The following is a 27872-nucleotide window of genomic DNA, read 5'->3' on the forward strand; positions in this document are numbered from 1 at the left end:
TTTCCTTAGAAAATCTAAATTTTTATTATACATACTGTATTACACTGAAAATACGTACCCAAAGACAGAATATTTTGAATTTACAACTGTACAAAAAAAACAATAGAAAACATACGGGCTATGCTATAGATGTAACATTTTACAAAATGACAGTCCTTGTTAAAGGCACCAGATTCCCAGAGGGCTCTGGCTTAACATTTTTGTCTTTTATTCCAGTCAGATCTTACAATGAAAGTGTGATTCACTCAAACTGTATTATGTAAAAGTCTCAAGCTTCTTCCATCTAGACAAGTGGTCTGCACTTTGACACAGCTTAGTGAGAGAAGTGACCCATTCCACAGAGGTGTGAAGCAATTACCAAAGGCTCCTCCCCATTGCATCAAGCATCCTATGGTACTGAACTCAAAGATTAAACAGCAAAGCTACCAGTGAAAAAAGTCAAGATAACACACAAAATACTGGCCCAACACTAGAGTGTTAACTGTATGAAGCCTGTATGGAGGTAAGTACACAGCACTAGAGGAAAAAATGTTCTGTCTAAAAGGAAGATGGACTCTATGATCAGAACTCTTACTCAGCATCCTTCTTGGCCTCACCTTCTTCATTACGCTCATTTCACTCCTTCTGGTCCTCACAACACTCATGAAAGAAAATGGAGCCTAAAGAATCCCAGCACTTTGCTGTAGGGCAAGTTGTTAAAGAAGCTGGGGCATGCACGTATGTGTTCTTTCTCCCCTAAGAATAAGAAGTTCGGACAGGACAGGGAAGAAGCACAAGCTACTTTCATTGCTTCTTTCTCCAAGAAAGAAGTTCTCCGCACACTAAAATCAAATAAGCTAATTCGTATCACACCTAGGCTTGCACAGACAGATGCTTCTTTACAAGCAAGGGCAAGAGAAGCTGGGACATCCTGCCTTGCTGAGGTGCAGCAGTGCACTTTGGAAGTTTGGGCTTGCTATTTCTTAAGACTTCATGCTAGGATACAGAGAAAGAGGAAGGACACAAACAAAGCTTTAAGAAAACTACGACTCTGGTCAATTGTCAGTGCATCTGCAAGTCATTCTAGAGTCAAATGTTTTTGTTTAATCTTACAGCACACATTGAGCTTCACTGAGTGGAATCCTGCTAGCATCCAAGTGACTGAATATTCAAGACAAAAAATATTAAGTGCCAAAGCCAGATTTTGTTCTGTATGCAACTATTCCGTTATATTGGAATTTAAATGTTGATGTTGCCCTTTCTGAAAATAGGAATAATGCCAGACAATTCAGGCTACTGGTTCAATGATTTAATTCTCTGAACCAAAGAAGACCATGTAGTTTTACTTCTTACCCTATCATCTTAACATTGCAAAAACTTCCCTTTCTTTAGGCATTTAAAACCTTTATAGATTCACAGATTGAGTTAAAGTAATGCTCTGGTATTGAGGGTCATAAAGCCACTTGAAAAATAAATTACTTTTGCAGTGTTAAATTGTCTCATCTTAATGACTTAACAGAATTAAAAATATACTATGCCTCTATTTAAAATTTCAATTTATTGCATACGACTGACTTTAGACAAACAGGCCTGGAGACCAACTTTGTTATGCAGCAAATACAAATAGGTAGCAGCATGGTTAAGCTTCCTACACACTACCGCACTCAAATGACTCCACTGCATTCTAGAAGGGCTTCTTGAAGAGGAGAGGGACAGCTGTCTCCATCCCAAAAGCACAGGTCTGAACTGCAAACTTCTGCAGACTAAGGAAGTTTAGCAAGGGACCCCTGTTAATCTCAAGTAAGCCAAAGGAGCTATCACACAGCTGCTCCTGATCACTACTGAATTGCAAAGAGCCTTGCATCAACAATTTACAATGACAGTACATGCCCCTCAAGTCAGCCAAATTTCTAAAAGTTTTTCTTAAAAACTGTATTTGGTACTTGCAGCTTATCTAGCAAGCAGGAACAATTAAGACAGAAGTATCATACATGTTTACAGAAGACTGGTCATCACGAGAAAACTTTAAAAATCTGAATGCAGACAAGAAAAGGAATGTCACTTTTCTTTAAACCTTTCTTTTAAGAGATGAATACTTTCATATTCTGTTGTTAGCCCTTACTGTGTAAGATACTATAATCAAATAAGTTATAACCATGAAAATGCATTTCTACTGAACTCATTCTAAAAACTAAAACCCACTACTTGTCCTCACTTGTCAGGCTGGTTTCTAGCTGTTTAAAGAAAAATCGCAATCAATCACTATCTACATTGCTTCTGAAATGGGGTAATTATGTGGAGGAGAGCCCCCAGTGTGAAAGTTACCTGCATAACTGTCACACTAATACATGCACAACACTCCGTAATGGTAGCAGGTACCATCAAATAACTTGCCCACCACAGGAGCTAGAACATTCTGTATATTTGCTAAAATAAAGTTAAGAAATCTATACTTTTGGTCACATCTTAAAACACTGTAGAATACAGATTTTCTTATTTATACTCGCCCTGTCCTGTTAGAGAATTTGTTTGAAAAACTAGAAGTAAAATGGAATAAAAATTCCCCAGATTAAAAAAAAAAGACTCTAATCAATCGTCTAAACACCTTTGTTAGTATGTAAGTGTATCTATGGGATTTGGTCTACTTTCCTTTCAGAAAAAAAAGCGCCTTATTTCCATCTTAAGAGTTCCACTTTGACATGAACCTCTGGTCAGCCCAAGGTACCTCCTCAGCACCAAACTACCATTTTGCTAGACATCTTTGTATTTCTTCCTTCTAAGCACCATTCCCAACCAAGCACAGCTCCACGTACAAGTACTGGCAGAAACCAGACATTTAATCCAAGTCTCCAAAGGATGAATCCTGAACTATGTACGTAAGCCCTCTCAAACGCTTTACTTGTACTATTAAAGCCAGATATACCAGTGGTGTGAACACAGTTATAAAGATAGAAATGTGCTTCTACTAGAAGGGGACAAGTATAAGGCACATTTATATGCCAGCATAATTGTGGCCACATTAGTGATTATACTGGTATGACTACACTGGTAAAAACCAGAGCTACAGTCATTCAAAACTTTTTGGACCAGGGCTTGCAATCAAGGGCCTTATGACTGCCCAAATGAAACATAAATTAACACTGCCTCGAGACTACAAATCTTCCCAACCATCTATATTCAGATTTGTGTCACTCAACCATTTCTAGGGCCGTTTTTAAATTAAGCTGCAATTGGTCTTGAGATGTAACAGTATCACTTCCTCCCAGGTAAGTTATGGTGTTCAAAGGCCTTGCTATGCAAGGGCCATAGATCAGCTTCTACCCTAAGACTTACATGGCAAAGAGCTATCACTTCCAGGCAGTGAGAAGCCACCACTACTTCTTTTTTCTTAATTTTGATGGTTTTTTTTCTTCAGAAAACTACAATATTGGTTTCTCATGCTGGGCACGGACATTGGCAACATAGCAAGTTAACAAAGCTGCTCAATCCCATCCTAGGACCCAAGCCTAAATAAGCTAAACATACAGTGGGTACCATCAGTCACTGGACATCTACGACCTGCAATATTTAGTTTTACTGCAGCTGAATTACAAACTAAATCAAGCACTGACTGGTAGTACTTTAAATGTCCATTCTTACAATAGAACCCATGTAGCCAAGGAAGTTATTTTCACAATAAAGATCTGTGCCCTCATTAATGGTAAACCGTGAATGACCGTGCAGTAGTCGTCTTTTCCGGTACTCAGAAGTAAACTGCTCCCATATGTAATCTTTCAGTTGTGATCTCTTTTTCCAGCATCTTGAACCACAGGAAAGCAAAAACACACCAAAAATTCCCCCTCCTAAGATCACCATTACCTCTTCCAAGATTAAAAAAAATAATAATACAAAAACCCACCAAACAAACCCAAACAAACAAACAAAAAAAACCGTGAATTTGACACCATTTTCTTCTGTGTTCACTGAGCCGTTAGGTTGGAGAGCCACAACTGTTACTCTGGAGGGTAATAAGAAATGTACACACGAATGCCATTTTGTACAGTTGACATACTCTATGAGCTGGTTGACTCTAAGCTTGATTTGGTCCAGTCTGCTGTTGCTGCATCTCTTAGGAGACATTAGTTATAGGTTTGTACTTCTTGAATCTGGTCCATTCACCAGTAGCATAGTTCATTTCAAAGACCGTATCAACCAACATAGTGGTGCTGCCAGTGCCATCTGCCTTTGGTAAATCTTCTGTATGCTCACTAAGTTTAATTTGGATGATATCACCTTGCTCTTGGCAAGGATTCTCTGTGAAAACAAGAACAGGAAAAGATTATACATTTTAGTACTCTATTAGAAAATATAAAGAACACTTGATGGAGATTGTAAACCTTATCCTAGAAAACCCAAAACCCAACAAACCAATCCCAAACTGAAAACGGAGCAACTAGTGTCACTAATACACATCGTCACACTAAGATCTTCCTCCCTCTACACATCACAGACTGAGTTTTAAGGATAATAAAACTGGACCCCAAAAGATTAACACCGAGGCTAAAGTAACTGGAAGAACAGCAAGAGGGGGAGTAAAGCATGCTAATATAATTTCTGTCTGCCTCAAGAACCACAAGAGAAGCTTATATTTAAATGGGAGTTAGTAAACTCAAACTACCAGAATTACTTTATTTGGGTTATGTTTGGTAGTTAAAAGCCTCCACAGTTTTCAGCTGTTTCAGAAGCCCAAAAAGCTTCACTGAAATAATTCGTCCAAGACTCAGTTCCATTCCAGTACAAGTATTGAATGTTACATTTCAAGGTACTGGAACTGACACTCAGAAAGCTCAATACCATAGCTGGCAGTTATTTACCCAACCTTCAGAAGGTGCTGACTTTATTACTGAAGGAATTAATATTGCTATATACTTATCTATATATGCACATGTGAATATATATATAACACACATACTTCCAAAATAATATTTTACCTCACATTATAAAAACCCCATCCATACAGATATTAAAATACATCCTGCTACTGCAATTTGAAGTAGCACCTAGTACTAAGAGCACCATCATTAAAGCAAGACACACAAAGCTTTCTTAAAGCCCAGGGATCATCACAGTAACTCTACCCTGGTCATCTTCAATAATGTGTTGCACTAATCCAAATGCATGAGCTGCATTTAGGCTCCAGCACTGCAGTGATAAGAGCCCTCAAATACCAAATTAGAAACCAGACCTAGTGCAGATGGTAGAGTTCACTTAAGGACTCTTAAGCCCCTTCTCATCTTACATGTGATAATCTTCTGGGTAACACAGCCTTGGTGTATCAAGGCCAATATATGACAGGATCTAGCTATCAGGCAGCTTACCTCACTGTGATTCATAGCACCTGTGGTCACCTAAAGTCTCCAAGACAACAGTTGTTACATTTCTAAAGCTAAGGAATTAGCAAAGAGGCTCTGTACTACCCAGCTTGTACCTCGACTTGCCACAAAAAAAAAGAGCTTACATTCATGGGTCTTCTAGTCAGACTACTAGGACCTAACCAGTCTGTTCACTATTCTAACTGGCTGCCTTGTTTCTCCTCAACCCTTAAGCCATGATATTACCTGTGTTCAGGTATGTATATACTGTGTTTAGCAGCTGCTCTGACAGACTGTTTTACTTACTGGAAACAGACCCTAAAGACCTGTTTCCACGTAGAACTAAAGTAGTTAGAACTGTAATATACAGAACTACACACAATCCAGAGAAAAGCACGGAGTCCCGTACATAAGGAGTAAAGCTAAGAGTGTTGCACACATACACACATTTAGAAATGCTAGACTGTATTTCAGATTGGGTGTTTGAAAGCAAGCTAAATTAGTCTCAATACATGCCTCTGGATCCTGCCATGAATCCAAGTATAAGAGCCTTTTCTGGCCTTGTAACTTTGTTTGCAGTCTTGAACATCTCCTGTGCCGCATACATTTGCTCCCTCTGCAACAGATACAACAAATATGAATTCCACTGCGAACAGGTACCATATTAATACCCACAGACAAGCATAAGAGTAAGGTGGAAGTTTATAGACCTACAAAAAGTAAACAATAAAGCACCTTAACCTCAAGGCTTTTCTTCTTTAATGCTTATACTCAGCACTTAGAACTGTGACAACTGAATTCTGAAACTGGAAAAAAAAAACTACCCCACCTTTAAATAGTTACAAAAACATGTGCTAAGAGACTTCATGTTTACATCAGTTTTGTGTTCTTTATGACATCAGGAGAAAAGGAGAAAAAACCCAATGCTTCCTCTATAGTCCAAACCCAGGTTTGCAATAATTTCAGAGGAGTTTTTTTTCCTTGAATAAATGAAGTAGAGGTACTGAGAAAAAGTCATCCCATTTCTTAAAGTTCAGATCTTTCAAAACCAGGCTTACAGATGTGCTTAGCAAAGTCTTCAAAGCAGTTGCACCTTGAGTAGTTACCTCCTTAACTTCAAGCACACACATAATATATACCAACATACCAGCAGTAAGAAGCTTCAGGACATGAGTAATTGCTGTTGAATTTAGTTTCCTCCCCACTCTTAGGCTTTAAAAGATGGGTAAATGGGGTGGTTGGGTAGTGAGGGGAACTAAGAAATTAAGGCTTTCACCTTAATCTATTGGTATCTTTTCTCCTACCACTGCAATGACAGGATCCTTTTTAGCAGCTTACATTATATGCAATTGGCTGGGCAACAGCTCTGCTGGAAATACACCTTTCTCCAGTTTCTTTGTAACAAGTAACACATTATTTTACATGACAAATAGCAGTAAATAAAGATCTCTTACTGAAATGTTAACACTTTTAGCTGTCCAGTGTTGTGATTAAGACAGTGATGCCAACAAAGCCAGAAAACATTTAATTATCTTTGGTTATAAAAAAAGCAGCCTTGACCACTGCATGATCCAAAGGCCAGGAACTGCCAACATGCTAATGAGATCCATAATAAAAAAATCTGCATTTCCCCACTTACATAGAAAGCAGCAGTCAAAAAGAACCTGGTTTTACTTACTGTAAGGGAGAGGCTTTTTTTCGGTGGTGGCTGTTGCTGAGTTTGGGGGGCCACTTGTGGTGCTTGTGCCGCAGGGGAAATGGCAGGAGGTGTGGTAGGTGTTAGGGGTGAGGTAGGTGTAGCTGCAGGTGGATTAGAGTTACTATTGTACATAGGTGTTCTTTGTTTGAATTGTGCAGGAAGAGTTGTGGTAGCATTTGGAGCTGCAGGCTCTTCAGTCTGTCTGTTAGTCTGCAAGGCCTCTCGTGCAGAGCCAGCTGCAAAAACCCATCAGGATAATTAAAAACATAATCCACAAACAGGAATTAGCATCACCAATGGCTGTTAAAACTAAAAATTCTGATTATTCCATTTTAGCACCACAATTCAATAGGTTATCTCATATCTATATGAATAATTGAAGAGCTAATGCCATTTCCACTCAATTATCTTTAGCAGTAATTAGACAACTGAGCGACAAGCTGTCCAATAAGGATTACACTATATTTAGCATCAAATTTTATGTTTAACAGATATCAGATTTATTAAATTGAAACTGCTTTTTAGCTTATACTGCTGTAACAACTGTACTCTGGCCCTACCAGGATTATTGTTATACTCTTATGATGAAATACTCTTTTGGCATCTATAATTTCTACCTAATGTAGCAGCAGCTTCCAAAGGAAATGGTAATTAAGTCTCAGCCAGTAACAAATACTGAAAATATACAAATACTTAAACAGATGACAAAATTAAATGCAATCTTCACAAATCACTCATTGTTTAAACACTAACTGCTAGGAGGGTTGAAACCCCACAGCACTGACAAGTCCTAACTTATTTCCCAAAGTTGATCCATTCACCTGCACTTAAGGGAGTTACTGTTCCAAACCTGGCTGCAGGTAGAGGTTACCTATATGATCAAATCACTGTGATTTCATAAATTACGGTCTGTCCAGCAAACAGTAATTAGCCTGTGCACACTCTAGCCAGTTACATTCTTCTGCAGCTCTTAGACACAGGCACAGCTGCGTAAGCACCTTTCACAAATCTCAGAAGGTTTAAGCTAACCTATTCACATTGTGTTCACAGTGGACTAAAAGGCAGATACAGACCAGAGCTATGCTGATGCCTTTCAGGTCAGGTTTTAGAGAATGAGAGGTCTACCACTCTCCATCTAGGCACAGATACAGCATTGGTTTTAACAATAGGGCTATTATCCAGTAATACATGGAACAGGACAGTAAACACTTCAGAGGGCAAACTATTTGTAACAATCAGTACCCCTTAATTTTGTAAAAATCTCCTAAGTTTCATTACTGTTTCCTCTCATGTCAGAGTAACTGACTTGCATAAAGTAACGTTGTAATTTTGCAACCTCATAATCTGAGACCAAGTCTGTGGATCTTCTGTGTGCATCTTATATCAATGGAACTGGATGGGTTATATGCTTTGTCCATAAGAAAAGCTATATACCCCATACACCAGAAGGGGAAAAAAGAAAAGAGAACAAAGACAATTTTAAACTAGGCTTTTCCTGCTGTTGAATACAATGCCAAGGCTCTAGATAATGATACTAGCTGCTGACAACAGTGATGTGCTCTTGGCTTCATTCCTTCTGGAGATGCCAATTTTCTGCCAAAGATCTGCATGGACCTCCAGAGGGATTCTGAACTGTTTCAGGGCCAAATGAAGGAACCAGGTTTTGCATATACATTTTTCTATGACCAACATACCACAGCTCGCATACATAAAGACAAACATTACAGTACCAAATCTCAACAAGCAAGAGCAAAAATGATGCATTAAACTGAAACGTTGGTTCTGTTAACTGCAAGGTCTAGTAATGCATCCCAGTCAAGCACATCTGTTAGTACAAACTGATACATTCCTTTAAGACTTTACATGCAGCAGGGTAGAAAAAGTAAAACCAAGTGCATTAAAATAAAAAGTGTAGAAATAAAGGATTTGTACAAATGTTATTTATTACTATAGTAATTTTCTAGAACTGAAAATAATACAGCACTTTTCAAAATATGCAGGAGCTCAGCTATTATATATCAGACTGTGATAAAAAGGTAAAAGGAAAATGAATGGCTTGATCCCTGTCTATGTGAAAGATATGTTTCTAGAGGCAAGTACATATTAGCTGACTCTTGAAAGCACCTGTTTTGTAAGTGCATGTGTACGGATGTATGTATGGAGTACATTCTCTAGACTTAAGTGTATGGCTGGTGCCTTTAGGGTTTAAAGAAATGCTGGATTTTCTATTACAGAGTAAGAAAAAAACACCCAAACAGTAAATTGCTTTGCTTACTTGACTTAAGTAGCAGTCATTTTAAGACTTAAAGAAACCAAGCATTTTCTTTATTTAGGTTAAATGACATGTCTGGTTACACAAAGCCCAAAGGCTGGGTTCCTACAGTGGATTTTTAGACTGCTAAGGTTAAGTTTCACTAGAGTTGAGGGACAGTACATTTGTAAATAAAAAGAGCTAGACAGTAAAGCTGTATAGACTTGGCAGTATTAGGTCCCAAAAGCAAAAATGCATCTTTTACCTGGCTGTGTTTCAGAGCTTGGGATATACGAGGAAGATGGCACCACACTGGGGGTAGCAGGTAAATAACTTGTAGAAGGTAGTGCTGGCTCATTGTTCAACGAGCCAAGTTTCTGTAAAATAGAAGACTATCATAGCCATATTGCATATATTTATGTGCTGTTCCTTCATTTTCAATACAATTTCAACATTAGTTCTGCTACATTATTCGTTTTTAGAACTTAATTATGGAGTCCTCTGTAAGGGCAAGTTTGCCCTTTCAACCTTAACTCCCTATACAAACTTCAGACATTAGAATTACCCTAGGAGAGAAAAAGCAGCTTTTATTTCCCCTAATTCAGATCAAAGTTGCTTCTGAAGGCAGAGTCTGAGCCAGGAAAAAAATAGTATTCCAGAGAATGTACTTCTGCAAAGAGTCAAGCTGCTGTTCCTTTGTCCCATTCCTCAGCTCGTAGTGTGGAGACTAAATGATGAAATTTGTGCAGATGGCACTCTGAAGAATTACACTACAGAAATAAGTGATCTTCTACCTGAGCAAACATGCTCTTCACCATTAGCAAGCAGAAACCTGGGTTCATTCATGGGCAAAAGGCCTACTAAAATTTCACCCAGGAGAACGCAAAGACCTCTGGGACATAAGCAAACAGAAGGCAGCAGTGAAAGCACAAGTAAAACCCTCTTTCCACTGAAACAGTCAGTCAACACCAACCTGACAGATGTCATCTAGGATCAAGCCAAAGTGAATGACATATTTTGAACTTAACTATACATAATATTGCATACACAGCATGAAGACAACAATATGGTATCCCTATGAAGATTTTCACTGTAGTCCAATCCAGCTAAACATAATGGCTTGACAGAAGAAAGAAGTTTTAGGGGAATAAGTCTAGTACACAAATCATTTAAGGTAGCCTTACTAGACAAAGGTAAGGTGGATATTCTTTAAAACATGGAGCTTGCAAAAAAAAAAAAGAGAGATACTATTAGCATTCTGCATAAAGACAGGCAATAATCTTCACTCCTGACCTAGACCTACCAGTATCTGCCTATATGTTGGTTTTGGCATGTGGGCCATACCATGGGACCAATGTTGCATGTGCTCACCATTAGGCTCTAGAGGAAAAAATGCCTGGTTCACCAACTAAACCACATGCCTTTTAAACAGAGTGCTCTCCAAAGCCAAGCATTGCATGCCAACACATGGACTTGAGAGGTAGAGGTGATCATGACCACTTCAAATTTGGAACAAGATGACACTTAGAATATGACATGGAATTCTAGCACCCCAAAAGGCTTGTAAACACTGGGTGCAGCCACATCAAATTATCTATCAGTATCTAAAGAACCCAGTTGTCCAAATTAATTCCAGGCCAAGGCTTGCTGGAATAGAACAGACAGTTTCTAACTAGGAAGTGGGGGGAGGACCTAACATTCTTGTAAAACCTATGTGCTGACTGAGAAAACAAAGCTGCATCACAGTTTTTCCAATGCACTGTATCTGCAAGAATAGGAAAAAACCCACCTAACACACAACTTCCCCCACCTCCCACACTACAAATGAACTACCTCCAGCAACAGGTTAGCTTTTCCAGGAGATGCTAAACAACTTTTATATTAAAAAAAAAAAAGGTAAGAGAAGGAGCAGCCACCTCTGAACTTTATGGGTTTTAAGAAGCACATATTTATAAGCCATGGCTAATTTGGACAAAGATAGATTCCACTGTTATTTCTCCTCCCCTTTCAGTAGTAATGGGACTCACTAAGCCCAGTTACATACAGGTTTGGAGACCTCAGAAAAAGCTGCCTTCTGGATTAAGCATCAGTTCTCAAAGATCACAAGCTAAAAATGGAGTAAACTTCAGAAGGGTACTAGTGTGTAGGTTCTTTTCTCAAGCCAGAAGGCCGGTGAGTTGTAAAGACTTCTTTCTTACTTGGCTGCTTATATTCAGCTATCCCTCCTGGGCACAGGCCAATGTCAAGCGCTCCTCACTGAGAGGCTTCTGTGGACACTATTCAACTAAGGTCACAAAGGATGCACAGGCAGAGAGTGAAACCTGTAGGAACGCCTAAAAATGATTCTGCATCTCCAGGGACAGAGAGCCCTCCTATCCCTTTCACCCTTGACAGAAGACTACGATCCTCAGTTACAGAAATGCCATATCCCATCACAAACTTAAAACAGCAACAAGAAAACCATCAAATATATTACCTTCATCCTGCTTTGAATTTATCTAGTTTGATGAAAACATAACAGGATTTTGAAATAATTATGTAAAGATTTGTATATTATGAGGCATCTCTCAACAAGTTAGTAAAATACTACTTCAGTGTTTAAGTGTTTTAGAATAACACAAATCACGGTTTCCTAATATCTCTTTTTTTTCTGCTTGTTTTAGTTTTTAGTTTTCTTTGTTTTTACCTGTGTAGACACAAGACCAGCAGCATAATCTGGGGTAGCATTTTCTACTACTGTTTCTTCTTTGGCTTGCTTTTCCACAACTTCTGTATCTATTGCATAAAAATAGAAGTCAGTTCAAGAAAGTCTCCTGAAATATTGAATTAGACATACTTTTTTTAAACAAAGCTATAAAAACGCATTTCTCAAAGTCTGCTAAAACATGCTTAAAAAGGTATATTCAGAAAGGTTGGTAGATACAGTAATCGTCACATGCAATTTTATAATCAACCCAATTATGATCTGAACGACAATATATATCCATCAAGATACAGTAACTGCATAATTAGGCAGAACCGGCTAATCCTGTGATATTAGAAAACATCAAAACCCAAGCAAAGATTTAATTGCAATTATGATTTTGTTCCGAGATGGTACTAATTTTTTTGGTGACAAATACAAAAAGGTTATTTTGGGGCAAGTATGCTGCCTACTGAATCTTCCTAATATGGTTAAGTAGAGCACTGCACTGTCACTTGACTTAAGAGCAGTATATCAGATATTATTCACTTATTAGGATCTCTCAGCCAGAATTTCGGAGGGTGCTATAAAATTTTTTCAACACTACTTTCAATTAATTTACTTGGCTACACAGCCAGTGGAAATAAGCCTACCAAAATACCTCAGAATAATTCATTCCAGTACTGAAGCCACTCACACACCTATGTGCAGCCCAAAGTACAACCGATTAGTTCAAACCTTTCATGCAGCTGAGTCAAGTTATTACCTAGTCACATGGGAATACGATTAGAAGCATTGGAAAAAAGTAAAAACCTCCCTTAAAGTGTTTTTGGTTTGGTTTTTTATTCTTTTTTCCCCGACCGCTTTTTAAGGTTTAGCTGAAGATAAGTTTTAACAAATGAAGAATAAAATGGTATTGCAAATCTAGATCCTATCTGCAGGTATATTAATAGCCTTTGTTAATGCTATACCAACCTAATGTCTTTCTTCTTCTCTTTGCTTCACGGCCAGCACCTACCATATCCAGCTCAGAGATATCTAGAAGCTAAAAAGAAAGACCACAGATAACTTAATAACCATTGTTAAATTTAGGTAGTTGATCTCTAAATAGCGTCCTTAATTTTTTCTTTAATATATTAATACTTGATTCAAAACAGCATCAGAAATTCACTTTAGATCAGGGAGGAGAATGGAGTGTGAAAGCAAGAGACTAAGAAAGAGTGCACCTACCTTTACTCCTCTTTCTTTGCGCAAAGGTGTTCTTGAAGGAGGAATAGGAGTTCTATTTCCAGAAGGACTAAATACACTAGGTGCTGAAGTACTCCTGAACGGAGCTTGTTTTGGTATTCCTTTGAGTGGTGCTTAGGGAAGAAGAAAAAAGGCAACAACTGTAATATACGGTTTTTTTAGGTATGAAAAACAACAATAAGGAGTTCTTCGGCTTTTCCCCTTTTTAACACATACACATCCACCCTCCCCTTAAACTTCAAATGTTTATGATGTGGAATTTATAAGATTACACATCCCTCAAAGGTCAGATTAGGCTTTACCCTTCAAACAGGGAGTAAGAGCCCATCTCTAGGCTAATGCTTGCATCCCCCATTCTACATGAAGTAATCAAACAGGTGCACTGCTATCAAAATATACTTTTCCTACATACACTGATGCTTTCCTTACTTAAAACAAACTTCGAACACATAAAAAAAGGTATTGGGCATGAATGTTCTGATTCCAATTATTGCCAAAGTTGCTCTTTGAACTTTAAGATCTAGTTACTTGGTAAAACTATTTCATCAAAGATTCTTAGCCAACCTTGTAAGCTTACATGAGCCCTTAGCCCTGTAATCTACTGGAAAGGTAAATTGTTCCTTCACACAGGGGTCTGAAATCCTGGCACTGCTGTTTGCACACGGAAAAGGATCAATTTGGGTCTATACTGCAAACAGAAAACCTGCTGTCTCAGTACTCAGTAGAAACTACTACACCTAGAAGAAGCCATTTTCCCCCAACTTTACACTGTTACCCTTCTACCTCACAGTTAATAAAAGCACTGAAGACAGCATTGTTTCATCAACTGCTAAAAACTAGGGACACATATACATATTTGTTGGGTCTTTAAGCCTCCTGAAAAACTCATCACACCCTACAATTTGAAGATAAGCACATAATTTTAGTTTGAGGTTAGATACTTTGTATCCATCTGTATGTTGCACTGAAAACCTTTTCAGCATAGGACAATCCTTTCTGACCAATGTGAGTAGGTTTTAGCAGAATAAACCCCAGCTGGACCCGTAACTCATATTTCTAGAGACCACCTAGCTCTATAGGCCAAGTCTAAAAACTAGCTTGATTAGTTCAACAGCTAAAAAGAACACTGAGAAGAACTAATGTTCAGTTTCTACACTGTGACAATTTTTAGTTCAAATTACAACTACACTTTTTGCATTTCCTGCATTAACATGTGGCCAAACTTTGGTGGTCAAAAACACATCTTAAATAGCATTGACGCAAAGTTCTTCATAGCTTCTAGCCACCACACCAAGAAATGACTGAAGCTTTATACCCCAGCATGATACTGGTGGTCAGAAAAGTTATACCTGTGCAGTGATTTTAAGTATGTAACTAATTTTGAACCCTCCTCTTGCTCCTAGTCAAAACCTTATTTGAAAAGTTCAAGCAGTTCAGGAACTTCAGCAAACACTTGAAATCTACTAATACAAAGGTGAAGAATTATTACACATCTTTGTCATGTCCATTAAATAGAAGCCACTGCACAGCCTTGGCTATGGAGAGCACACTGTCCCCTCTTTTTTCACACAGAATTATGTAGATATACAACAGTTTCAGTTTACTTCACAGCTTTTCAAAGAGCACAGCAGATTACTGTGATCCACTCCACTCCCTTTTGGAGCAACATGGCTTAGTCAGGAGTTATTCCTGGAGTGTTGCAAATTAAATTCCTACCAAAGCCTACAGGCATGATCTAGCTGGGTACATTTTAGAAGCACGGCAGATACACTTGCCATTTAAGAAAAACCCCACACTCTTGTTCTTTCTGACATGCCTTGTCAGAAACATTAAAATATCAGGAGAGAGGGAGGCAGAAAGGGGGAAATACTTTGCTTCAAAAAGAATTAAGTTTTTATAAAACTACATGGTAATTTTATTCTTCATCAAGGCTATTTTATCAGATTTTCTTTCTGGGAAGCGATGAAAGTGAGCCATACTTGTTGTATCTATCTTTTTGACCAGCCCCCTGCCTTTAGCATGGAAAGGCACTCCTGCAGTCTTCTTGAGCTGTTGTGCAGTTTCTGTTGCTAAAAAGAAGAAGAGCTTTAGTTATTACAAAATCTGTGCTGAAAAAAAAACAACATATTGCTTCTTATATAAAATGTTATTAACTAATACATAAAAAAGATTGGAATAGCAACAAAAATTATATTTTAATTAAAACCCAGGTTATTTATGTGAGGTAAACACAGTATTTTCAGAAAACGCAAAATCAATATGACTATGCAACTGACAAGGTGGTCTAAACTAAAAGAAATTATCAGAGTAGACAATTTACTTGATAGAGATTGAAATAATTAAAGTTCTGTATAATATTATAAAAAGTTACAAGTCTCTTATTTAACCAGACCAACTACCCAAGTCGCATGCAAGAAAGTAGCAAGCTGCTGCAACAGAACAGCAGGTACATTAAACTATTTTATGATCACTTAGTTCAAGTGGATACCAATACATAGATTTACACATATGTTGCCTTTTGTTCACAAAAACCTTCTGGCTTTTACACCCTATATAGCCATACTGAGCAAAAGAAAGTATTAATTAGCAGCTCTTGCTCCCTGTTGCAAAAACATATGGCAAAATAAAACTAGGCTCTCATTTCAGCTTTGTTTCAGGAGCTTTAACCAAAGCTGTCCCTCACAAGTCTTCAAAACTGACTGCTAAATACACCCATGAGAGAATGTATCTGTGCTTTAAAAAGCTACAGCTTTTTGTATGCCTTGAAATCTGAACAGCATTTAAGTCAAAATTAGCATTTTACTGTAATCATGGCCAGAATGACTTGCACCTGCTCTTCCCCACATATCAGTCTACCAAAGAAAAAAATACCAGCCAGCAAAGCTTGTAACAGAAAACTTTAATGTATATCCCCATACTGGAGTGTAAGACTGACTATAAATTTTCCTTTCGTCATTTGATTTGTTACTCAATCTTATCAACTAGCTATAATACTACTTACATTTCTGCAAGAGTTCAGCTCTGAGTGTGGCACTTTTAGGTTTCCTTTTCAGCTGGAAGTGTTTCACTGGGGGAGTAAGTGGCCCAGCTAGTGTTGTCAAGGCATTTTTGTTTAAGTATTGGCATTCCAACGGCAACATAGCTGAAGTTTCACATTCACTTACTGCATAAAGAGTTAACACAGTACACATGGATATTAGCACCTCTTTGACAGCTAATGACAAAACATTTTACAACTAGATTGTACCAGTGTTTTTAAATTTTTGACTACTTGTTTAAACACCAAGAGTAATTTAGTTGTAATTATTACACAGCATATAACCAGCTATTAGGGTGTTTGTTTTTTACATTGACTTGGTAAGAGCTTCCACGTTAATTATACCTAGTCAAATCTTAAATATGCTACCACTGTCAGAGTAAAAGATAAAAGTGATCAAATTCACAGATTCCTTAAATATTAAACATAAAAAGAAACTACTGAACTAAAGTCCAAACTGAAGTTGTAAACACACAAACGATCATTTGCTTATAGTAAGAAAACAAAATGCTTCCACCTCCAAGCCATTTCATTATTGGTCTGCTGTGCTGCAATCCTAACCCCAAGACCACGTCTCTCCATTGATGCCCGAGGGCCTAGGCAATGTGATAAATCAAACCCACAGAGTTTGGAGTAGCTTTACATCATTTACTACGTTGTTTGAAACAGCAACTGTGCAAGCGCCTGAGCCAATGTTTTCAGCTGCCAGGCAATCTGTAGCTAACTGGACATCAGCAGCATAACTCTTCCTGTGATCAGTCTCCCCCACAGCACCTATCATTTGCTGCCTAGAGGACTTCCAGCAGAGAGGCACCCCACCTGCCCAATACAATGCTTACACACACACGAGGCTGTCCACACAAGCACTGTGGAAACAGAGCCTTACTGTCATCTTTGGTACTATAACGTGCAAGACAGCAGTATATGAAAAACCTCAACTTACTAAGCTGAATTAAGTCAATTATTACCTATCAATACATACACCCTGTCTACAATACTAATGAATCCACATAAACTTGCATGTTGCCCTTTACAAACACTCGGTAATACCTGACATGCAAGTTCTGGCAATGTGTGAAAAGATAATTTAAGAAGTTACCATTCCTCAAGTATCACAGTTCCCAGTCCAGTAACATGCCAGGTCATGAACCGTGGCAGTTAAGAGACAAAACATACTGCTTGTCCTGACACCAGTATTGTTAAAGTAGCAAGTTTGTCTGGGAAGCAACAGGTTGTTTCTGAAGAAAGGCATTGTATTTCTCTAATTTTCACCGACAGAAAAGGCTTACCTTTTTCTCTAAGCTCTCCTAAAATATCTTGAACATTGGGATTCTGTTCTTCAAGATCAAGGTTAAGGGAGCCAGTATCTGGAAAGGATTTTAAAATATCAGCTACCATTAAGACCCAGGGGTCTGAATCCAAGGTAGCGAGCTGGATAATTTCAGTCAGTGCCCCTTTCATCTACCAAAAAAAGAAAAAGAAAATCAGCCAATTGGAAACAGTTTTAAACAGGTTATAGCTGGATTTTATTTTAAAAAGACACTAGCATTAACATGCACAATGTTTTACTACTGGGGAAGGGAAGAGGTAGACTGCTTCACCACAGTTAATGTTTAACTCTAGAACTAAGTAAAGAATAAACCAAGGTAATTTTTTTTTTTTTTAAAAGATTTTTTCAGCCAACCTAACCCAGGTTTGCTTTGAGCTTTCCACAGCTCAAAGCTTTGTTTAAACACTGAACATTTTTACTACAAGCAACATGTCAGATCCTTACACTATTGTCTCCTTACATTCTACACTTATAATCCTAGTGTACACACACCTTATATTCAGCAATAAGAATAAGCAAGTAGGATACAACAAGTTATTTAGAACAGCTACCTAAATGAATATATGCCCCTTTCTGCGCTACAGAATATAGCGGACAGACCATATCTGCATCACATGAACATAAACCAAGTCCTCAAAATTTTACTTAAGCTTAGGTTAATGTGTTTGATCCTAATAAAAACTGTATTGTTTGACAAAAACTACATATTACAGAAGTAGACCTAGCCCTCTACTTTGCCACAAGTTACAAGATTTTCCATCTATCCAAAGTTCCTACAGTCAGAAAAAAGTTATTTTTAAGCACCTATCTTGAAAAAAGGAAAATAATGCATAATATTAATTAAAAAATTTCATTTACAGTATTTTTTCTAAATTACTGTTCAACGCATCTGTTGGCACTATGAAATGAAATAAAATTCAAGATGACTGCATGCAGGGGTTTACACAGTGAATCTCTTACTTTATTCACAGGTAAGCCTAAGCCCCCAAATAAAGACTGAACACTTGCCTTTTTTTTTTCCCTAAGTAACCTTTCATATAAGCATTAAAGCATTAGCTTCACAGAACTAAGATGTTTGAGATGTACTGTACGTCTATCAAGCCACAAAACATAACAGTAAAATTATATTCTATCTTTATGGTATTAACATTGACAAATTTACAAGTATAAGGAAATACTTAAATTTTGATTTTTCATAACCCATTGTAGCACATAGAGCTTAGTTACAATCTACATGTTTCTGAAGGCAGGGAAGCAAGCAAGAGATTCACCTTCACCTTTATGCTGTATTTCTTTCCCTTTCTTTAGAACCAGCCTTTTCTTATATAAAGAAGTTCAATAAAATAAGCTTACGCTACTCATGCTACTCTAAGAAATGTAAGTTAAATTTCTGCTCTCCATTTTCCCCCCCAAGCAGTTTTAAAGCTCAGAGGCAGACAAACATCGACATTTCTCAATTCCTTTCATCCACACAATGTTATTGCCCTCTCACATTAGAAAGGTTTACAAGTGCACTATAGGGGTAGCTCGTCCTTTACCCTCACATGTTTTAGCACTCCTAGTAAAGTGCTTGTGAAGTGAACCAGATCAGTTAATCTCACTAAAAACTAGCATCTCTCTATAGCTTTAAGCTTGATCAGCCCCTTGGTGTGGTTGACTACAATCACACAAACACTAGAACCTCAAAAAGATCAGACCAGAAGATGCTACAACAGTCAATTACCATCTTCAGCAGCGCTGTTGATTTGCTTTGGATTAAGCTGACCACATAACCACGACCATGCACAGTTTAACACGTCAAATTTAAACAACACTTACACTATGGAGGGAAACAATTTCTAAGGTTCTAGTCTTTGTTGTCCTCCACCACTCATTTCTTTCTCAGTAAACATAAAACCCCACCTAAACTCCATAAAGACTTGCCAATCTCTCTATTCTAACCCTGAACTGCGCATGAGAAGTCACTTCTACTATGGTAGATGAGGATAAGCATGACTACTATCGAAACAAAGTCCCTTATTCTCCTATCTATCCTATAGGAATTACAGTACTGATTTATGCAAAACACCTGAAAATTTAAAACATGCCACGAGAGCTGATGAATCTATGGTTAATTTATAGCTCTTCTACAAGCTTTTATCTGGACACCACTAATGCAGATAGAATGTAATTTGCTCCATCAAAGCAAACTCAAGCAATAGCTGGAGGAAAACTGTCTGCTGTATCCTTACATTTTACCCTTCATGTATGCTCCACAAAACCCCCATCTGTACCAAAAATTCAGAGCTACATGCCTATACTATGCATGTTCCTATGGAGCTTTTGCCTGGGCACATTACATCCACACTACTCTCGGGGTAGCTAAAGCTCAGGCAACCTATTTACACCACAACCCACTGCTTCACATAACTTTGTGTCCTTCAAGAAACGAGCCCAGATAAAACTTGTTTGCATAGCACTAGGCAAAATAACATTATCACAAGGCCTCACTGCAGAAAGAACATGGTGTCACAAGCAGGGAAGCAAAGCACACCAATATGTACTCAGAGCTAACCAGACACCTTGCCTGAATATGGGTTTGCATTTAACAAGCCTGGATTTGAGTTTTGGCTCAGGTTTTCTTCAAATAGCATTTTAAATATATGCTCCCAGTTCACTGTTGAACTGGCAGCTGAAAAAAAAATTCATTTGTGGCTTGGAATGCATGAAATGCAACTCAAAATAACAGAGGATCCTACATCCTGTTACTTTACAAAGCACAGCTGTAATCCCAAACTATTAATTGTACAAGATTGCAACACCGGGTCAGTAAGAGTCCTATCAGCTCCAGCCAGCATCTTGTTAAGCATGAATATCAAGATCTGATGCAACATGTTCTGGCATTTCTCTCATCTAAAACTTAAGGATCTTAAGTATTTTTCTCAGCCCGCTGGCACACACAAAAAAAAAAAGCATAGGACACGACTAGAAACCTCTCACAAGAAAGAATCAGGCAGGATGGAAAAAGTCTGGGAACAGAGACAAAGGCAGATTAATAATGGCTGTGCAGGAAGAATACAGAAACAGCACCATGGGAAGGGGTAAAAAAGGAAATGTTGCTAGAAACATGCAAAGTGATAGCTCCAAGCTGACTTCTTGCAAAGAATTCCCATTCGTTTCCTTTGTATTAGGCCTAAATTAATACATGTGACTATGCCTTTAGACAATTGCATCAACAGTTGGCTAATAAACCCAATAAAGTTTTAATCTTTCAGAGGCCACAGAGAAGGTGATATTTATTAGGTATCTGTATTATTATAGAGCATTTTCATTAAGCTAAAAGCATTGGATTGAACGCACAGCATTAATATTTACATGATACAAGACTAGGATGGATCAAATACCACTATTGTATATACTTTGTATTTGAATCATAAAAAACTGGAGGTGGCCAAAAGTAATATTGGATGAAAATATACCACGTTACGCCATGGAAAAATTAAGAACACTAAATATAGGCCAGAAAGATGCACAGCAGCCTGCCTATTCTGAACAGAGGGAAAGGCTATCATCATGTGCCCTCTTATTCCTTTGCACTAGTACTCCACAATTCCTGCTTGCATGAGTGGAGGACTCCTGATTCACAGAAGAAAGAAGAAACAGTCTGAACTTTTGCTCTCCTGCAGCTACTGTAATAAAAGGGCAGGCCACTGCTGGGATAGGCAGCATCATCCTCTCAAGATAATTCAGAGAACACAGAAGCATGCAGTCCTCATGCCAGACTTGGTTGTAACAGACTTGGTTCTAATCCTGAACAAATAAATGAAATGCTGGCACAAAAAGAAAACTTGTGCTTGCCATTGTGAATCGGGTTAAAAAGAACATAATATACAAAATAAACAGAAGTAACTGTTCTGCCAAATTCACAACTGACACTCTGGTCAGCACTACACCGAGCTTTAGACATAATTTCAAATAAGCATGATTATGTGGAAAAGAATTAGCAGATGAAAAGCTGGGGGGCAGGGAGATTCAAGAGTTAGCAAATTCTGCCTAGAGCATTACAGCAGGAAAGGATTTTTTGATAACTACCTACAAAACACACTTAACTTAAAATGAAAGTGGGAGCCAATTATTCTTATTAGTCAGCAGGAACAAACAAGCAGTAATGAGGTTCACAGCATGATAAAAATTTAGGTTTACTCCTGTGGGATAGGTAATATTATGAGGATTAAGTCACTGGTATCTATACAATATTTGGAGAGCCGAACGAAAATATTACGAAAATTGAAGGATATTACATTTGAGGAAAAAAACCCACACACTTAAGCAAAGGACTGAGCTTTCAAGAGAGCTCATTGAAGATTCACTTGTCTAGACTGAAGCTTTCACAGAGATTTAGAAAGGGCCAGCAGCAAACTAAAACCCTTCTAAACCAAATACCACCACACTTTTCTTGATCCCCACATAACTTTACTCAGATGACTGCTCCCAAATGGTTTCCATGTTCTTCTATGCCTCAGTGAAAATGCTATTATAGAGAAAACAGAGGGGGGGGGGGAAAGATTTTTGAAAAGGAAATAACTAAGTCCAATCTGTTATCTAGAGAGGGGGATATCATTTAACATGTTACAAAACAAACCAGTAATATATCCTGCATCCACTATTGAGATTCTCAAAGCTTTACGTAGCTGATGCAATATATTTTCCAGTGCTATTATGTTTCCGAATGCCAGCTCAATGCTTCTCACACATGATCAATACAGACTGGCACATGGCACGGAAGACATACATATGACTTTCCAAAGAGACTAATGAAGCACTTTCAGTTCAGTTTAATCATTTTCAGATATGGGAGTGATTTCCAAATTACAAATTTCACTTCCAGGCAGCTACAAGTATCCTATACTGGTGTACTTCTGTTAGCAAAGAGACACCATGTTCAGCACTCCACAGTACACTGAGCACAGAACACTGTAGAGAAGTACAGAGCACAGTGCACATATACTCAAATATATATGTATGTATGTTCTGGGTATCATATGTTAAGATACCCAATCCCAAATCTTAACAATTACATAACGAATCTTCACAAATACAACCAATTTTAGCACACCACAAATGACCAGTATCTGACAAGACAACACCCCTTTCAGTCAGCAGTTTGGCTACAACAGCTATTTTTACCATTTATAGAAGGAAGTCTATAATGATAATAGCAGACCTACTAGCAATGTCAAGGGTTTCTGCCTCATGTGTTTTTCCTTTTTTAACAATTTTTAAAGCATTTCCTCTCAGTTAAAAAGCTTACATGGCCGTGAAATAATTAAAATGTTCCAGGTACTTTGCAAAGGACTGAAAATATGCCAAATTCCTAGATCTCAATCAAGTGTGCACTGTTTACAATGAAAGATTTATGTTCAAGTCATTAAATCTACCAAAGAAGTGTAAAAAAAATAATCACCCAACATTTTTTGTTACAGGAGTAATAAGAGCTTTATATTTGGAACACAACTGATCAGTTCAGCAATACACCAAAAGGCACAGCAACTGACTTGCTCTTCTTTACATACACTTAATCTCCATGGCTAACAAAAGCACTGATCAAGTAAAGTTGCTGGCTATCATCTTCCTTAGAATCAGTTTTAAAAGTTCTTTTACCCATCTAGTGAACAATCTTGCAGCATTTCAACAAATTATTTCAGTCTGCTTGAATGCTACTCCCTCAAAGAGTTGGCATGAGTGTTATTTATGAAGGTCCCTAAGCTTTTTTTAAGCTCTCTCTTCCATCTAAGCACATCGCTAATTTGTTAGCTTTTCCCAAACATTGCAATATTCATTTTTTCCAAGCTGCTTGGGTCTTCACACTACTTCAGAATTATTTTGCATAGTCAGAGTTCACATGAGCTTGTGCATAGCTCCCCATCCCCTTTTCTGGCCTTGGTTATTTTGTTTGTCCAAAACATAACCGCATTTGTCACACACGAGGAAGACAGTTTGTGCACTGGACAGGTACGAAACACAAATATCATGTTTTAAAGATTAAACATGCTGAACAAGCTTTTTTTTTAAAGTTACACCGATTACATTAATCCAGTGATCATACAGATGCACGTAGCAAGACAGACACCAACATATACTAAACTACTGTTTAAATGTGATGCTCGTGCATTTTCACCTTAGAAGCACACAGAAGCTGAGTATACAATAATCCAAGTAACATACCGCCTCTCCGCATCCTGCCTAGTATATATGTGTATTAACCCTCAGCAGCAGCTGCATCTTTAGCCAAGAAAGAGACTGGTGCAAGCACATCTAAGGATACTCTACACAAGAAGGTGAGGATTAACTACACACCACCTCCAAGACTGCTACCAGGAACCAATACAATACACTGTGGAAGTAGGAGAGGCATTCCTTGAACCTGGCTGAAGAGTGTCTTCCCCAGTCATTCTCCAACTATTGTCCCAAACATCAGTACCCACGTTCTGGTAAGAATAAGCTGGCTGCAGATGAGGTATAGTCCAGGGCCAAATGAATAAGCTTTTCTGGATCTGTAACTGCTTGCAGAGCCAGCTCAGACTCAAGCCAGCCAGCTTACCAGCTGGGGTAAGACAGTAAAGGAAAGCACCAATTGTTCCCAGAAAGATAAAAAGAATCAAAAAAAGCTCAGCAATTTTCCTCAAACAAGACCTGACTGCAAGAAGGCAGGGAGAAGCACTGTTCAGTGCAGACCCCAGATGTTCCATGCCCAAAGTTTCAGCACTTGCTGCTGTCCTTCCTAAAGCTGAGATGTTCAACTTGGGACACCTACACAGCTGCCAGTATTAAGGAAGAGTGCAGCAAGCCTAACACACAACTGTTCCTAAATGATCATGCGTCTCTGCCCTAATCCTAGAACAACTACTGCCTCAGAAAATCCCTCTTCCCAAAGGCACCAAAACTGTATCAAGACACAGCCCTACAAGTCTGTGTGGAGGCATAAGATAGGTTACAGGTCGAAGCTGCTTTCGAAAGACTAGTGCCAACCAGAGATTCCCCGCAGAGCGGGAGGAGCAGCAGCAAAGCTTCCACTCCACTCGCTCCCTTATCACGGGGAATCTGAGCGCTTTTCCTCACAGCAAAGACCGAGCCCTCCGAGCTGGGCCTCAACGGACCGCTCTGCCAGCCGAGACCTTCCTCCTCCCCATCCCCGTCCAAGAAAGGGCTGCAAGGGAGAAGCGGGGATGCCTGCGGGGACCAACCTCCCTACATACCCCGCACCGAGTGCGGGCGGGCAGCTGCCCTTGAGGAGCAGCCCCTGCTCGGCTTCCCCGCTGAGGGCTGCTAGGGGCAGCTGCCCGCTCCGACCCACCGCCCCCGCGGGAGAGGGCAGCGTGAGGCGGCAACGGCGCCGCGCCCCGGGGTCTTCCCTCCCCACGGGCTCCCTGCGTGGAGAGAACAGGGCGGGCGGGGGAAGTGGTGCTGGCGCTGCTCCCCCTTCTCCCCTCACGCCACCTCCGACCGACCTCTCCCCCTCACACACACGCACCCCGCTCCGGTTAAGCTTCCCGCGCAAGCTCCTGCCCAACTCTCACCTCATCCACCGCCCGGCGGGGCAGGTGCAGCATCCCCAGGAGTAGCTTGAGCTTGACGGCCGAGGAGAGGCCGTGAAAACAGAGGCGGATGTTGTCGATCACCGAAGCCGTGAGCAGCGAGGCAATGCTCGGCGGCGCCCACAGCTCGTCTGTAGAGCCTAGTTTGTTGTGCAGCCACAGGCCAGTGTCGCTTTCCCGCATCGACGCCATCTTGGGAGCGGGACGAAAAAAGAGGGGATTCTCCACGGGCATTTTATGAAGACACCTAAAGGGAGGGAGGGGGTGAGGACCCCTGCAGGTCGCCGTCTCGTTCGTAAGCCAAAATGGCGGCACCCTATGAGGCTGCGCTAGGGAAGGCGCAGATTCTGCCGTAACCTAAAATGGCGGCGCCCATCGGCGAAAAATAGCGAGGCCCTCCTCATCTCTCGTTCAGATGCAAAATGGCGCCTGCCACAGCTTTTGTTTCCGTATTGCAAGATGGCGCTGCCTCACCACACAGAAGCTTCTTTGTCAGCCCCAGCTCGTTGTTACTCACGGTCCACTCTAACTCCTCGAGAGCATAAAAGGGCCCAGAACCGGGAGCGGGGTCCCGAGCCACTGCGGGGCCGGGCGGCACAGCTCGGAGGCAGGCCAGAGCCCACCCTCCCCTCCCAGGACGCCGGCCACCCCCAGCCGACAGTCCCGCCCTCCCCGGGAGCCGGCTCGGCGCGCCGCGCGGCTGCCGCGGAAGGCGGGCTGAGGACCCCGTTGCCAGCCCGTCATTGTTCCTCGGGGCTGGGCCGGCCCCTGGGCCTCCCGACACAGCGTTTGGCAGAGCACCACGTCTCCTTCTCTCACAGCCCTCATGTCCCCGGGGGGGGCAGGAGCCCTCATGTCCCCGCTCCCTCAGCAGCGCCTACTCGGGCCCGCGGGACCCCTTTCCTGCTCCCGCTGCTCGGCCTGCGTTGAAGCGGCACTCCGTGTTCCCCACCCACCACCGCGGGGAGCTTATTAGCTCTAGTAGCACCTTAAGGCGTACCTGGCTCCGTAGCTTCCTCTGCTCCTGTCAGCCTTTGGCCTGCTTCTCGTCCAAACTAGCTAGCGCAGCTTGCTGGTGAGGTGCTAGATGGTGGGCCCCCACGGTGCTGCTACGATTTGACAAAAGTGGAGTTGAGTCTTTTTCATCGTTTTCCCCAAAGATTTTTGTGCTGGGTGCTTCGGAGGTGTAGGAGGTTACAGTGTCTGTAACACTAGTGGTAGGCACTCAGAAATTGGGGGTTGGTATGCATACATTCATATTCCCTTGTGATTCAGCTCACTGTTATTTAAATATGAAAAATTAATCAATTGCCTAAATCCCAGAAGACTTAAAGAGTTTTTCGAGTGTGGCATAAAGAGTTTATTTTAGTCCTTCTAACTGAAATTAAATGAGTAGGAGTGCATAGTAAATTCACCTTTTCTCTGAAAGTTTTTGAATGAAAATATTTTCTTTACAATATTCTTCATTTAAAGGAGGTTGTTTACAGCCTTATTTCTCTAGGAGAACAGAGCAGTTGTTGTTGAGGTGCTTTATATTTCCTCAGTATGGCACTGTGGAATAAATAACTTCTTTCTTGTTCCCAACTTCTACTAATCCATAATGCAGACGCAGCTCCTGGGTGCTATGAAACACTGACTTTTATCAGGGTGGAATTGTTTTACAGCAAAGACGTTCTATGTGAATAAATTATATGTTAGTACATTGGTAATTTTTTTCCACAGTCATTTAAAATGTGTGTGCAAATGCACACACATGTATTTTGTTGGTCCTATCAATGTATACTCAAAACAAATGAGATTTAACAAAATTTGTGTATATAGTCAGCTGACATTTTAGAACAGCAAAATCGAAGTTGAGACAGTTTGTCTAGCACATAAATTGTTCTGTCCAGAATTTCAGTTGACCTCTATGTCTGTATGTTAGTCCAGTACATAAGCTGTGGGAGAATTATTTATCCAGAGTAACTACTTCTCTGTTAGTTTGATGGAAAAAATTGTAAATAAGAGACTGGGATAAATGATTAAATTGAAAACAGAATAAGAAATTAATTAAAGCAAAAGTTTTTAAAAACAGCTGTAAAGGAATGGTATTAGTTTAGATGTATAATTAATATGTCGCTATCACTAGTAAATTTTACCTTCCATTAATTATACCCAGCTGTTTAAAGTAGGTACCAACATGGGTAAGATGTAGGTACCTGCTTAACTGCAGTGCAAAATCCCATTGAAGGTCACTGGAACTACTTGTTTAATGGCACCAGAGTGAGGTTTGGTTTGCAGGTTCCCTGGAGTAAAAAGCATGTGTTCCTGTGCCTTATGTAGCCCCTCATAGATTTAGGCCTGATTTTACTTAAGTGTATGGACTCTGCTGTGAGAAAGCATTCTTAAAAAAAGTACAAAGTGGTGCAATTGTGGCAAAATTCCCCAAACAGGTTGGTGAGGCAGAGTTTAATATCTCACCCTTAACTCTGCTTTCTGCTGTCAGCTGCTTTCGAAATGTATAATCCATGAGACAATGTAATTAAAAAAAAAAATCCTAGTTAAGCAAGGAAATCTAGTGGTGTTCTCACCTTCAAATATGAGAAGAAAAGTAACCAACTCCTTTTAAAGGTGGGTTGGAGGAAGTGAACCAGAGGACATGCAAGGTTTGTGCAGCTGGTTGTCTCCAAGCAGTAGCTAATACAGAGAGTTAACTCTCTGCTTCCGTGAGATGGCATGAC

General features: G+C 39.7%; 1 protein-coding gene across 1 annotated transcript; it reads right to left on the minus strand.

Annotated features, from left to right (window-relative positions):
- On the minus strand, positions 1–26260 carry NELFA (negative elongation factor complex member A). The gene is made up of 12 exons (XM_064448969.1): positions 26153–26260; positions 25135–25399; positions 17538–17709; positions 16213–16374; positions 15191–15280; positions 13194–13324; positions 12939–13008; positions 11967–12055; positions 9546–9657; positions 7009–7265; positions 5847–5946; positions 1–4272 (listed from the first exon to the last, which is right to left on the minus strand). Exons 2-12 carry the CDS (start codon positions 25384–25386, stop codon positions 4088–4090), a joined length of 1620 nt encoding a protein of 539 aa, XP_064305039.1. The 5' UTR covers positions 25387–25399; positions 26153–26260; the 3' UTR covers positions 1–4087.
- Positions 26261–27872: the final 1612 nt, after the last annotated feature.

Source organism: Phalacrocorax carbo, chromosome 4, assembly GCF_963921805.1.
Source record: "Phalacrocorax carbo chromosome 4, bPhaCar2.1, whole genome shotgun sequence".
NCBI classification, from domain to species: Eukaryota; Metazoa; Chordata; class Aves; order Suliformes; family Phalacrocoracidae; genus Phalacrocorax; species Phalacrocorax carbo.

Excerpts from the sequence above, each read along its gene's own strand:
- NELFA (XM_064448969.1), bottom strand. The coding sequence starts at position 25,386 with ATGCCCGTGGAGAATCCCCTCTTTTTTCGTCCCGCTCCCAAGATGGCG. Across the intron at positions 16,375-17,537 it reads AGGAGAGCTTAGAGAAAAAG|TAAGTGAATGTGAAACTTCA; the intron begins GTAAGCCTTTTC and ends CTCTTTATGCAG. Across the intron at positions 4,273-5,846 it reads ATTCATGGCAGGATCCAGAG|AGAATCCTTGCCAAGAGCAA; the intron begins GCATGTATTGAG and ends TTGTTTTCACAG.